Source organism: Cotesia glomerata, linkage group LG1, assembly GCF_020080835.1.
Source record: "Cotesia glomerata isolate CgM1 linkage group LG1, MPM_Cglom_v2.3, whole genome shotgun sequence".
In the NCBI taxonomy this organism is placed as follows: Eukaryota; Metazoa; Arthropoda; class Insecta; order Hymenoptera; family Braconidae; genus Cotesia; species Cotesia glomerata.
Genome location: NC_058158.1, coordinates 288,485 through 301,141, shown reverse-complemented (window position 1 = coordinate 301,141; position 12,657 = coordinate 288,485). Strand labels below are relative to the sequence as shown.

At 34.1% G+C, this 12,657-nt stretch overlaps 2 protein-coding genes across 4 annotated transcripts; one reads left to right on the top strand and one right to left on the bottom strand.

Moving 5' to 3' along the window:
* Nucleotides 1–307: 307 nt before the first annotated feature.
* LOC123275172 lies at nt 308–1,387 on the top strand. Its single transcript, XM_044743120.1, has 2 exons — nt 308–874; nt 978–1,387. Exons 1-2 carry the CDS (start codon nt 731–733, stop codon nt 1,227–1,229), a joined length of 396 nt encoding a protein of 131 aa, XP_044599055.1. The 5' UTR covers nt 308–730; the 3' UTR covers nt 1,230–1,387.
* A 1,808-nt stretch (nt 1,388–3,195) lies between these two features.
* LOC123275169 (AT-rich interactive domain-containing protein 4A) lies at nt 3,196–12,380 on the bottom strand. 3 transcript variants are annotated; one of them, XM_044743108.1, is made up of 6 exons: nt 11,990–12,379; nt 11,369–11,906; nt 10,451–10,887; nt 4,475–10,359; nt 3,782–3,922; nt 3,196–3,704 (listed from the first exon to the last, which is right to left on the bottom strand). In XM_044743108.1, exons 2-6 carry the CDS (start codon nt 11,372–11,374, stop codon nt 3,661–3,663), a joined length of 6,513 nt encoding a protein of 2,170 aa, XP_044599043.1. In that variant the 5' UTR covers nt 11,375–11,906; nt 11,990–12,379; the 3' UTR covers nt 3,196–3,660. The 3 variants fall into 3 exon arrangements, with proteins under 3 accessions (XP_044599043.1, XP_044599044.1, XP_044599042.1); XM_044743109.1 differs by having other exon boundaries at nt 10,460–10,887; nt 11,369–12,380; XM_044743107.1 differs by having other exon boundaries at nt 11,369–12,379.
* Between the last annotated feature and the right edge of the window lie 277 nt (nt 12,381–12,657).

Below are 12,657 nucleotides of genomic sequence, written 5' to 3'. Positions count from 1 at the left end.
ATTTTTATTCTTAATATTTATAGATTAATTATTTAAAAAATTATTTTAGAGTTTAATTTAAAATAAAATTTTTAATCAGTTTGGAGTAAATTTCAAAAACAATTTTGAAAAAGTGTTCAGAGTTTGACAGGACAAGACAGATGATCCAGGAACGTACTTCAAATTCCTAATTATGAAATAAAATTTATAAATTTACTCCAATTTAATTTTCGACAATAATATAAATAAAAAAAATAATTTATTGATTTTTTTATAAACAATTAATGAAGAGTAAAAAATTATTTGAATAATTGTTGAGTGAATTGTGAGTGAAAAAGAAAAAGAAAAAGTTTTTTTAAAATGGGAATACCCTGACTTATTCGCCCCTTTGAGTATACATACTCAGCGCCAACCGTATAAGCCTTCTAGAATGGTAATAAACAAATCTGTATGTACGTTCATAGAGGCAAGTACAAGTTAGAAATTTTATTCCAAGTGGGTCTATGTAGTTGTTGTTAAAAAATAATTTATATATTTATAAGTTGAGACAGCAAGTCAGTAGTTTGACATATCCCTTTAATAAATCTTTTTGAAGGATAAAATAATTCCAAAAAAATTAATATATATATATATATATATATATAAATACAGACTTATATATACACATCTACATATAGATATATTTAATTGTATATATTGCAAGTGAATAATAATTGTGAGTGCCTGACAGATTTGCGTGGGAGGCCCAAAAATGGGTAGCATGGATAAAGCTGTGATCACTGGGTTCATTTGTAGACTTTGTAGTAAAATGAATCGTTTTGTTATCCATATTTACGGGGAGGAGGGCGAAAGGATGAAATTAGCTGAAAAAATAAATGCTTATCTTCCAATTACTGTAAGTTATTATTATTCAATAATTCACTTGCTTATATTACCACATTTTGAATCATTATCGCCTTTTAACTTTCAGCAATTAAATTGTTAAAAATTATTTTTAGGTAAAAGTTAATGACCCATTGCCTAAGACAGCTTGTCTTCACTGCATCGAGCGATTAGAAGCTCATCACGAGCTCATGGAGAAGATAATGATTGCTAGGAAGAGACTAGGAATAGAACCGGATAATAATGCGAGCCAGGCTCCAACATCATCCCCAGCATCATCCCAGCCTCTAGGAGTAACGTCAACGGATTCATCACCTCCACCTCCGACCTCAACACAGCAAACCCAGTTAAATTCACCTCCATGTTGACGATCGTCGTAGTTACTTACAAAACAAATAATCAAATAATCGCTCAATCTCACGTCAACAAACTTAATCCACCTGTTTTACTTTTGTTGATTATTTTATTAATTAATTTTCAATTAGACTAACACAATTTGATGTTTATTTATACACAAACACATCTACATACAGAAAAAAAAATTTACTTGAATCAAGTAAATAATTTTGAAGAATTTTATCTTCTTGATTTGAGTAGAAAAATTCTTAAAATAAAAAATTTTTCTTAAAGTAAATTTTACTTAATTCAAGAATTGTTCTCTTGAATCAAGTTAATTTTTTTTTTTCAGTGCACTTATACTGAAATTTTTTTTTTAATTTCTGATTTTTATTGTACTTTAAAATGTCCTCGAGAGTGCCAAGAAAAAGCCAATTTAGATATTATTGTAATTATTATTGATACTATCGATGAGACATTTATTCCACAATATTGACAAATATTATATTAATGCAAGTCTTTATTTATTATATATATATATATATATATATATATATTTTTTTTTTTGTTAGACTGTGACAAGGATACGTGCAACTTTTTTTTTCATTCGTAGAATAATTTATTTTTTTTTCTAGACCATGAAATTAAATGATTAATTGTAAATTGTTTATTGAGCTTTGTATTCCGATTTATTATTATTGTTTATATTTTTTGAATTATTTGTATTTGTAAATTAGTTATTGGCTTATTTGAAAAGGTACTGGACTAATTTTGTGGTTGTGTGAATGATAATTAATTCATTACTGAGTTATGATACTTACGATTATTACTTGTTTTTTTTTTTTTTGATCAATTTATTTAAAAAATGAATTGATAGACAAATTGTCTTTGATATATCTTCCCTTAGAGAGTGGGATTTGTATTTTTTCAAATGATCATCCGCTAATTTCGTTTGAAACTAGATCAACGTAGTTAGATCGAATTAAATATTAAAATCATTAAAAATAAATTTAATCATGTCATTTTATAAATAATTAAATTAAATTAATAAAAATTTATTTTGTTTATTTGATTTATTATTGTAGTTATAAAAAACATTTTATAATCATATTAGTGATCTTAATATCGAGCAATTTATTTATCTATAAATTTATTGTGTTCAATAACAGAGTCATTTATTTTCAATTATATTATTATGATTATTTATAATAATAACTCTTTGTATACATACTGAATATAAATTATAAGAGTAAAATATATTCTTCGACATGATGTTACATTGTTTATAAAATTCATACATTATTATAAAATAAATTCTCAGCCATGTATTTAATTGTAGTCTTTCATTATTATTATTATTATTGTTTTTTTTTTTATTTTTTATTATATATACAAGGTAAAAAAAAAAAAAAAATTGTCTTTAAGCTTTTACACATGGTAGTTTTTTTTATTAAATAAATAAAAAACCATCTAGTGTTTGATGTCAAAATTAAAATTGGGTGGTAACCTATTTTTAATTTAATCCTGAGATGTCGCGTAATGCTTATGTCTGTGATAACAACCTCCTTTTAATTTCTACGCATGCGTAATTTACAACGTATTTCATTCGAATATGACACAGCAATACAAGTACATCTAATAAGTAGTGCAAGTGTAGAAAAATTATTTAAAAAAAAAATCAGCAAATAAAAATATAACAAATAATAAAGTTGATGATTATATACTTATATTATTCTAACAAATAAATACATTTTATATAAAAATTTTAGTAATTTTTTTTTTAATTGTATATATTAATTATCTCAATTAATAACTGTTGAATTGTTCACTAGGTAAAACAATTAATCGGCATTAATTTTTTATTATTTTTTACAAAATATATAATATCAAATATTTTTAATAAATTGCTGAAGAAAAAATTAAGCCAAAGTCTAAAATTGGTCCAGCGATAGAATATTCAACGTGGAATAATCAGGACCACTGAATTTGGCTGTTTTCACCATCAAGACACAAATCCGGCCAATATTTTGTACTTTGTTAAACATTCGCACTTGACACAGACTAAAAAAAATTATATAAACGGTATCATCAACTAAAATATATATATAATATAATATAATGTAATATATATATGTGTGTATGTATACTTATACAATATATAAATTTATTAATAATAATATCAATATTACTTTATCTTTAAAACAAATTTCTTACTCTATATCTACAATTTACAATGATAAAAGATATACCAGAAAATGATTTTATAAGAGTTACTTATTTTTTATAATTAATAAGTATTTTTAATTTAAACAGTGCGTCCAGAGAGGCTGTTATTGTTTTTACGTTCAGTAAATAGCCGGTCCTCCTTGTCGCCTGTATTTACAATTCATTTATTAAATCCTTTAGTCAGTTTAAAATTATTTATAACATTTAATGCTGCTAATGGTGATTATTGCGGTCTCATCAAGAACACGCTTGTTGCATTTCTGCTTTTGCAGCTTTCATTGCTATAACAAAAATATTTATTCCTTTAACTAAAATTCAATAAATAAATTAAAAAAAAAATAATAATTTAACTACTGACCTTCTCTTTCTCTTCTCCGTAATTTTTTTCTCCGCCTCTCAATGGCCGCTAATTCCAACTTGACTGTATTATAAGTATTCTTCAACTCTGTAAGCCTTTGTTGAAGTAAAGCTATCCTTTGGCTACCATCCAGTTGAGGATCTGTTAAATAAAAACAAAAAAATTATTATTTTTATCACTCTTCAATAGAGTTGTGCAAAAAAACCGACTATTTTATTTTTTTGAGTGTTGAGTGAAAAAAAGTCAGTTTTTGATGTTTTAAGAGCCCTCTCCAAAGAACAGCTCAAAAAAAAATTTTTAAGAAGTCGCCGCAAATTTTTTTAAATTTCAAAAATCGTCAAAAATCGAAATTTTTTTCTTTTTTAATTTTTTTTTTTCGTTACTTCATAATTTTATAGACCAAAGAAAAATAAGTTCCTGAAAGTTTCAATTCAAAATTTAAATTTTGAAAGGTCGCTCATATTTTTTTTTAAATTTCAGAGTCAAAAAATGCTAATCCAATTAAATAATCTAATTATAAAATTATGACGTAACGAGAAAAAAAATTAAAAAAAAAAAAATTTTTATTTTTGAGATTTCAAAATAATTTGAAGCGACCTCTTAAAAATTTTTTTTTAAGCTGTCCTTTGGAGAGAGCTCTTAAAACATCAAAAACTCTTCAATTAAAAAAAAAGAATAAATAATAATACAAACCTAGCTCTACATAAAAGTTGTACTTCATCGGTTTGGGAGATCGAGAGGATATACTATTGAGATCTGTAATTCCATTAGTAGTTGCCGTTGTCGTCGTAGTGGATGCAGTGTTGGTACTTTCAATAACACCCGTCGAAGAGTGACTACTATTCGTATTAATATTACCATTGTTATTAACATTATTAGCTGAACTGGATCCCTCACTGGTGTCATCACTGTCACTCCCAGCAGCACTGCTCTGTCTGGTTTGTCTGGCCGAGTGTCTCCCACTGGTCTTTCTTCCAGCATTGCTTCCACACTCTGAGCTTTTACGACTCCGTTTTTTCTTCTTGGGCGACGCTGGATCTTCAGCGGACCTCTTGACTGCTTTTGAGGAGCCTCTTTCGGCAGTATTCCCATCAGTGTTTAAAGTAGCGTCGTCTTCGCTGTAACCCGAGGGAGCTTTGCCAGCACTATCGTTGTCCGCTTCCGAGGTGTCGCGATTTAATTTAATATTTTCATCAGACAGAGGTGAAGATCCACCAGTTCTCTCGTCACCCCTCGGAGAAGTAGATATGTTAGAAATAGTCGAGTCTGGTGTAGTGGGTGGTGTGTTGTCCATCACAGGAGCAGCTTCATTGCTTTCCCGTCTTGGTGGTTGGATAACCTGATGAACTACTGGCGGGGGTAATTGTTCTGGAGGTGGTTGCGGAATTATTACCGGTTGCTGCTGTTGGTGCAGCTGATCTTGTTTCGGCTGCAACTGCTGCTGTTGTGATTGAAGTTGTTGGAGCTGCGGCTGAGGTTGCTGCTGCTGTTGAAGCGGCTGTTGATGGTGAAGATGATGATGGTGATGTTGCTGCTGGTGCTGGAGAGGTAGCGGCTGACGTGGAGCAGTCACGACATTCGGCTGCATTGGTATCAAAACAGGCACAGGAACATTGCAAGTTGTGGTGACGGTCATTGACATTGATCCTTGGCTGGTACTGCTCTGAGGACCTAGAGCCGGGGCGCTGGCAAACGGCATTTCTAAAAGCACAAGTTTCTTTTCATTTGACTCATTTTTTATTAAATTGTGGTGGTGATGGTGATGATGGTGATGATCTCCAGGTCGTTCCTGCTCCGTAGTATCAATCACAGGTGCAGGAGAGCCTGGAATTTCTTCTTCACAAAGTAAATTCATGTTTTCACCTTCCTCCTCGGTTTTCGCACTTATAACACTCTTTGAAGAATTAATTGACTGCTCTTGCTGTGTGACAATACTGGAGACTTGTTGGTGATGATCAGAACGTGCTTCTGGATATAGTTCAATCTCAGATTTAACTTTACCCTCAAAATCAAACGATTCATGCCTGTCTTCTTTAACATCAGAGTTATCAATCACCAGTTTCTGCTCCGAATCACTGCTATCGGTTGAATCAACAAACTCTTGGCTTAAAACTTTTCTACGTTTTTGTTTTTCATTCTCCTTGGGCTCAGAAGGAATTTCTTTAGAAACCTCGACGTCCATTATATCACCTTTATCCTTCTTTTTCCACAAGTCTTCACGTTTATCAACAATTTTTCTCTGATCAATTTTAACATCCGCAACTTTCTTTAAATCTTCTTTATGAATTTTCAACTGCTCAAGTTCGTCTTCTTTTTGTTTCAAAGTAGCTCTTATAGCTTCTCTAGAGCGTTCTTCCTGAATTTTAGCTGCCTCCTGTTCTTTCTTTTTTTCCAATTCTTGCTTAAGTTTAGCTTGCTCATCATTTATAACTCTTGCTCTTTTACCATGCGTATCACTTTTCTTAGAGCTATCTTTGGGATTTTTCTTTGACTCACCCGACTCATCATCACGTTTAGAATCTCTGGGCTTTGATTGTCTGAACGCCATAGCTGCAGCCGATAATTTTTCTTCAATTGTCGAAGTAGCTGGTAATCTGGCGCTGATTGGAGCAAGTACAATAGGTGATCCTAAAGTTGTAGTAGTTAAAGAAGCAATAGATGATGGTTTTATGTCAGCAAATTTATCATTAGATGGTGATTTCCTATCAGATATTTTCTTTTCAATCTCTGATGGTTTAACATCACTAGGTTGCTTTTGGTTAAAAATATACTTCATAATCCATTGTTTTGGTTCAAAAATAACTTGCTCAGTATTGTTAGGTGGTACTGAGCTCACCGAAGGTGTAATTACTGGCAAAGTTGGTGGCTTAGCGTCAATAACTTTCCTTTCAATAGTCGGCGGTTTTGTATCAACAATTTTTCTTTCAATCACCGGTGGCTTTACCTCAACAACTTTTTTATCAATGACTGCAGGAGACGGTAGCGGTGGTGGTGGTTTTATTTCATTGCCCCATGGATTTTTGTAATTCATAGGCTTTATAACCCATTGTTTTGGCTCATAACCTACCCTATCATCCGAAAGTGGTAATGAATCTACTGATGATGTGATTGTAGGCATACCACTGGTACTAGGAACATTAGAAGCTACATGTTTCTCTTCTTTATCTTTATTACCTTCAACTTTTTTATTAAACTCATTTTTATTGGGAGCTTCAGTACTTGGTAATATTTCTTGTTGATAATTCGACGGTGGATTTTCATTTTCAGTCTCAGACACTTCTGTTTCATAAATAATCAAACGATCTTCTGGATCATCAACATCTCCAGTTCCATCATCATTGCTCGTCGAATCATTAAACAATTCAATGCTAGAACTATTTTTAGTTTGTTCTTCAATAACTGCCGAGACTAAAGTCGGCGGTGAAAGAGTAACAGACGTTGCTTTTGATGGTATCAACGTAGGAGGTTCGATGACTTTTTCAAACTCTTTCGGCGTGGGGACAACAATCGGTTTAATAATTTCCGGAGTATCTTCAGGACGTTTAACAGGCGTTCTTCTTGCCTTACGTTTGGATTCAACCTCAATTTCTGATTTAGTTTCTTTTGGACTAGTTGCAGAAGTTTTTTGCTTCTTCTTCGGACTCTTAGGTTCTTCATCAAAGACCCGTTTTTTCGGTTTATCTTTATCACCCGAAGAGTCACGTTTGTTTCTTACTTCAAACTCAAATGGTTCGGGTTCTTTAAATTCATAAACATCCTCAGTAGGCGAAGGCGACGGATCAGCTTTAACAGCAAGTGTTTCAACAGCTGGTTTTACATCAACTGTTTCTTCAACTTTGATATCTTTAATTTTCTTCTTCTCCTCTTTAATTTCTTTTTGAAGATCTTCAACACGTGGTTTGGAGTCTTCATCTCCAGAATTTTCCGGCTCCATTCTCAATAAATCCATTTTAACAGCCTTGTCAAAACCTTTGAGCTCAGATCTTATTTGATTGAGATCAAAATCACGGCCTTTTGGCTGTTCATCGTGTCCTTGTTGTGCACACTCAAATGTATCAGCAACTTGGTTTTCTTCCTCATCGTCATCATCATTCTCATCATTCTCTTCATCCTCAACATCATCCTCATCATCATCAGCCACAGCACCACTGCTATCAACTTCAGATTTACTTTGTATTTTATTAGAAGTCCTCCTCAGCCTTCTGGTCCTTCTTGGTTCATTAACTGCGTCTTTTTCATCCTCAACTTCGCTATTTTCGTCTGGTTTTATTCTATCTTCAACTCTGCGTCTTACTTCTCGTCTTCTACGTTCCTCAGTGCCCCGTGATCTCGTTCTAGCTCTTTCAGGTTCCGTAGTATCAGTCTCATAAGCATCACTGTCTTCACTTTCAGTTACCACCGACAAATCAGTGTGTCCAGACATTCTTCTGGTACGTCTGCGTAATTCAATGCCCAGCTGTTCGGCATTCCTCGTGTTTCTAGTCGGTCGACTGCCTGCTGGAGTAGCTGGACTTTTAGTCCGAGAGCTAAAGCTGTTAACCGACAAAGGCGTAGTAGACCTTGCAGGTTGAGATGATTCTTTATTGTCCTTATTATTTACAGAAGAAGCTGAACTACTTGTAGAAGTTGTCGATGAACAAGTTTTCGAAGTAGTTGGTGCAACACTTTGAGCTCTGCGTCTACCTTGCAAGCCAGTGGTTGGTGTTTTAACAGATTTACTTGAGCTTGTACTGGGAGTTTGAGGTCTAGGTGTTGCCTTGGTTCTCCGAACTCTTGCCTGACTTTGTGTAAAATTTTGCGCTATTCTCGCAGCTTTGATCCACTCATCGTATCTCGTATTCCAGCCTGTATAATGAACGAGATAGTTCATTTCTTCAGAGCCATCAAGAGATTCAACTCCAATAACTTTTGCCTCATAAGTTACCTTAGACTCATGCGTTGGTCCATAATAAACTTTAAGTCTGTCACCCAATTGCACTGGACCCTTATAACACGGTGCTGAAGAGCTTTCAGCTCCACTACTTTCATCTTTATCAACGCGAGATTTTTCCGTGTCTTCTCGTTTTTTCCGTCCTCGCTGTTGTTTTTTAAGCTCATCATCTGTTAGACGTCGTGGTTTCAAAGAATTAGCACGAGTTTTTTCCGACTCACGCGAGGGCGTACGTGTTTCACGCGAGTCCTTTACTTTAGTGTCTTCTTTAGACTTTGAACGGGTCTTTGTTGTTTCCTCGTCTTTTTTAGAAATTTCTTTCTTTCCTGTCACGCTAACACCGGAACTAGATGACGATGAATTTCCCTCTTGTTTTTTCTTTTCATAAGTCTTTTTCTTAGATTCTTCTTTATTTTTACCTGTTGCTGCAGTAGACGTTGGAGTTGCTGTTGTTACTGCAGAAGTTATTACTGTAGTTGACGGTGTAGTTGTTAATGATTTAGCCCGGCTCAGAGACACTGGAGTGAATCTTGCAGGAGGTTTTTGTGACTTTTCACTGCTTGAAGATTCAGTACTCTCAATTTCTACATTAATATCACTCTCTTGTCCGCTAACAGGCTCCTCAACAATTTCTTTTTTCTTAATAGGTTTCGGTTCTTCCTCTTTTACAATGTCTCGAGGTGCACTGGATTCACTACTGACAGGCTTTTCTTCATCAACAGAAATTTTCTTTTCCTTTTGCTCGTCATCACCTTCAGCCTTTTCTTTCTCTGTTTTGGGAATATTTTGATGAGCTGTTGGAACCGGTGTGTTACGGTCTTTGTCTCTAATAAGACTTCTTCCAGGTCTTTGTTTACGTGTACTACCTCTCGGATGATTGACCATAGTACAGCCAAGCTTTCTGTAAAAATCTTCAAAAGAGTGTAAAAATTTTTTGTACGCCTGCTTAACAAGATTGTGCGTAGCTTGGGTTGGTTGCATTGAAATTCCAAGCCTTCGTGTTATTGACTTCCATTGATTTTGATTGGTAACACGATTATAGCCACCTAATTTTTCAACAGCTCTAAATAAACGATACAAATCAATGTCCTCATTGCCAATCATAGGACAATTATTAATCGGAGTACCTCGATCATCCATAAATTTATACAATTGAGCTACAAAATGATCTTTTTCTTCACGTGGTTCGTCATCTGAGCTGTCTGAATCTAAATCGCCATCTGTATCACTGTTACCACTGGACATGCTGTTACCAAACAATGAATCACGATCCCAGTGAGGTGGTAATTCATTTTTCTCCAGAAAATTCAGCGCTTTAGTAACAGCGTCTTTTAAAACGCTATTTTCAACTTTCGTACCCAATTCCTTGGTAAATTCAGTGGCTTCTTTCTTCGGGACAGTATAATATCTAGCATCCTTGAAGGACCTAACTAGATAATCATCACGAACACGTATTCTAACAGTGTCTTGAGCAGTTGGAGCAACAACTAATCCGGGAAACCAATTGTCTTTCTTCTTCTTGTCACCCAGTTCAACACAAACAACTCGTCCAATTTCAGGCTCTGTTTCTGCTCCTTCTTTGCCGCCGAGACCCGAACCAGAGGGACTTCCACGTGGTGGACTTCCTTCATCTTCACTGCTGTCATCTCTACAAGAAAAAATAAAAAAAAAAAAAAAAACGGCACGGAATTAAAATCTCTGTCAAGTACAGACGTAACATGCAAAAATAAGAAACTCACTGTGCTTGCCTCGAACGTCTGCCACGTCTACCTCCAATCACCGGATTACCAAAGTGCTCAGGATGTGTTAACGGCAGCTGATCCAACGTCTCACTCTCAGCAAAGTGTCGGCCACTCTTCAAGCACAAAGCCGTGCGTCTCAGTGTCGTTATGTCGCCATCATCGAAGACCACCGTATACTGACTGCAATCCTGGATCTTGGTGATGGTCGCCTCAACGAACTCTTTTTTGTCGACATGACGAGCCTCCACAGAAGCTCCAACTCTCAATGTTCCTTTTATTTGGTCATCCGTAACAGTTGCAGTACCTAGACCCTGCTTGTAAGTTACTCTACATTTAACTGAACGTACAACTTTGCGGATTTTAGCTTCACAAAATGCACCCTTGTACTTGGCACTGACTTCCGTGCCCACCGACAGGTATGGTGGATCGTCTCCCTGGAAAATAGACAATTTAATTAATCTTATCTGTTGAAGAAAAAAATAGTAAATTTAATATTTAAGTTGTATGAATTACGTCACTGGTACAAATAATTTATTTAGCTATATTATGTGCACGTTTATAGTCTAAAGTGATAATAAACCAATTAAGGTAAAAATAATTTCAACCGATGTAATTTAAAAACTACCTCCTATTGTTCTAAACAGCAACGACATATTTACGTATATTGAACGTCTCTATTCCGTAACCTCGAAAGAAAAAAAAAATTATATATCTAATTAAAACATTATTAATTAGAATTCGCTAATAAATTACTTATAAACAGCATGATAATGGACGGTAAAAATATATAATTAATAATTTTAATCTTTAAAATATGGTAGTTAAAGAATGAAGCCACGATTATTTCGAAATGATAAAAAATAATAAAGAAATAAAATAGACGCATAAGTAACTCTCTCCCGCCCGTTTACTTACCAACATTTTCTATCGTTCCTCGGGCTCCATGTACACAAATTTACGACAATTAATAAAACACTGCATGTAAAATGATAATCGTTTGTTCTGAGCAGCCACAATAATCAGCAAGCCCAATTATTAGAAACACAAAAATAAAAACTATTTTTTATCAAATAATTCGACGTAGTTATTGTATAAATAAAATAAAATAATAAGATATTTATCAGATAGTTAATAAAAAGATGTTGACCCGTTTCCAAAATCAGCTTTGGAGTTGTAACTACACTGAGCCAGTCACACTGATCACAACTCCCAACTATAACCAGGCAGACAGGCTTTACCTTCCCCGCCTTTCTTGCTTTGCTGTTCACTCGCTCGCCCGCTTATTTCTCCAGCAATGCTCACGACGTTCGCGACTCGTATGTCGTATATAACTTTATCTTTCTCTCTCTTTCTTTATTTTTCTTTGTCTCACTCGCTCACTTGTGTTGACGTGAATAACAACATGGACTAACAGCAGCAGCAGCAGCAGCAGCAGCAGCGACCTGGACAGACACTACCCACCAATACATATAATATTTTTATAAATATATACAATCAAACTATAAGTATAAATGCACACTGATCATTTACACATACTCATGCACAAAAGTTTGTCTTTTATTCTCATGCTGCAGCGGATTTTTCTCTGCAACGTTTAGTTGTATTCCTTCTTTTCGTCTATTATGTCTCGAGCAAGTTCGCTGATATTTCTGATGGTGGTGGTGCCATTGCCTCTGCCGCGCATTCTCACTCCGAGCTCCAAGTTTCATGCACAATCGAATTTATCCTCTATCTACACTCTTTTGCGCTTACTTCTCGGTTCACTCAGTTCTCTGTTGCTAACTATTCCAGCTATATACTGTATGTACACCAATACCAATTATTAACACAAAGATACCACACCAATATAGAATAGCTCGTCGACAAGGGGAAAGGTGACGGCAGCGGTTGAGTTCGTTCGAGTTTGCGTACACTATTTATTAGACAAATCTTGACAAGTAAATTTATATTTGTCAAATCAATTAAAATATTCATCACTTTTTTTTATTTAATTATTTATGCCTTTCTTTAAACTGAAAATTAATTACGGTTTATTTTATTGTTTATGAAAAAATAATTATTTAATTATTTTTGGAGTATTTTTTTTTTTTAATATAAATAAAATACTTACAGGTACCCGATGTTTTTACGACGGTTAATACAGAACCGGAAATGCCTTCAAAATCATAAAACTCATTTTAATTGGAGTAGAAATTAAATATGGC

Bases quoted from the DNA above. Each gene is read 5' to 3' on its own strand.
- LOC123275169 (XM_044743107.1), bottom strand. The intron at 10,360-10,450 runs GTGAGTTTCTTA...TTTTTCTTGTAG, and splicing joins AGACGTTCGAGGCAAGCACA to AGATGACAGCAGTGAAGATG. The intron at 3,923-4,474 runs GTTTGTATTATT...TTTATTTAACAG, and splicing joins CAACTTTTATGTAGAGCTAG to ATCCTCAACTGGATGGTAGC.
- LOC123275172 (XM_044743120.1), top strand. From the start codon at position 731: ATGGGTAGCATGGATAAAGCTGTGATCACTGGGTTCATTTGTAGACTT. The intron at 875-977 runs GTAAGTTATTAT...AATTATTTTTAG, and splicing joins ATGCTTATCTTCCAATTACT to GTAAAAGTTAATGACCCATT.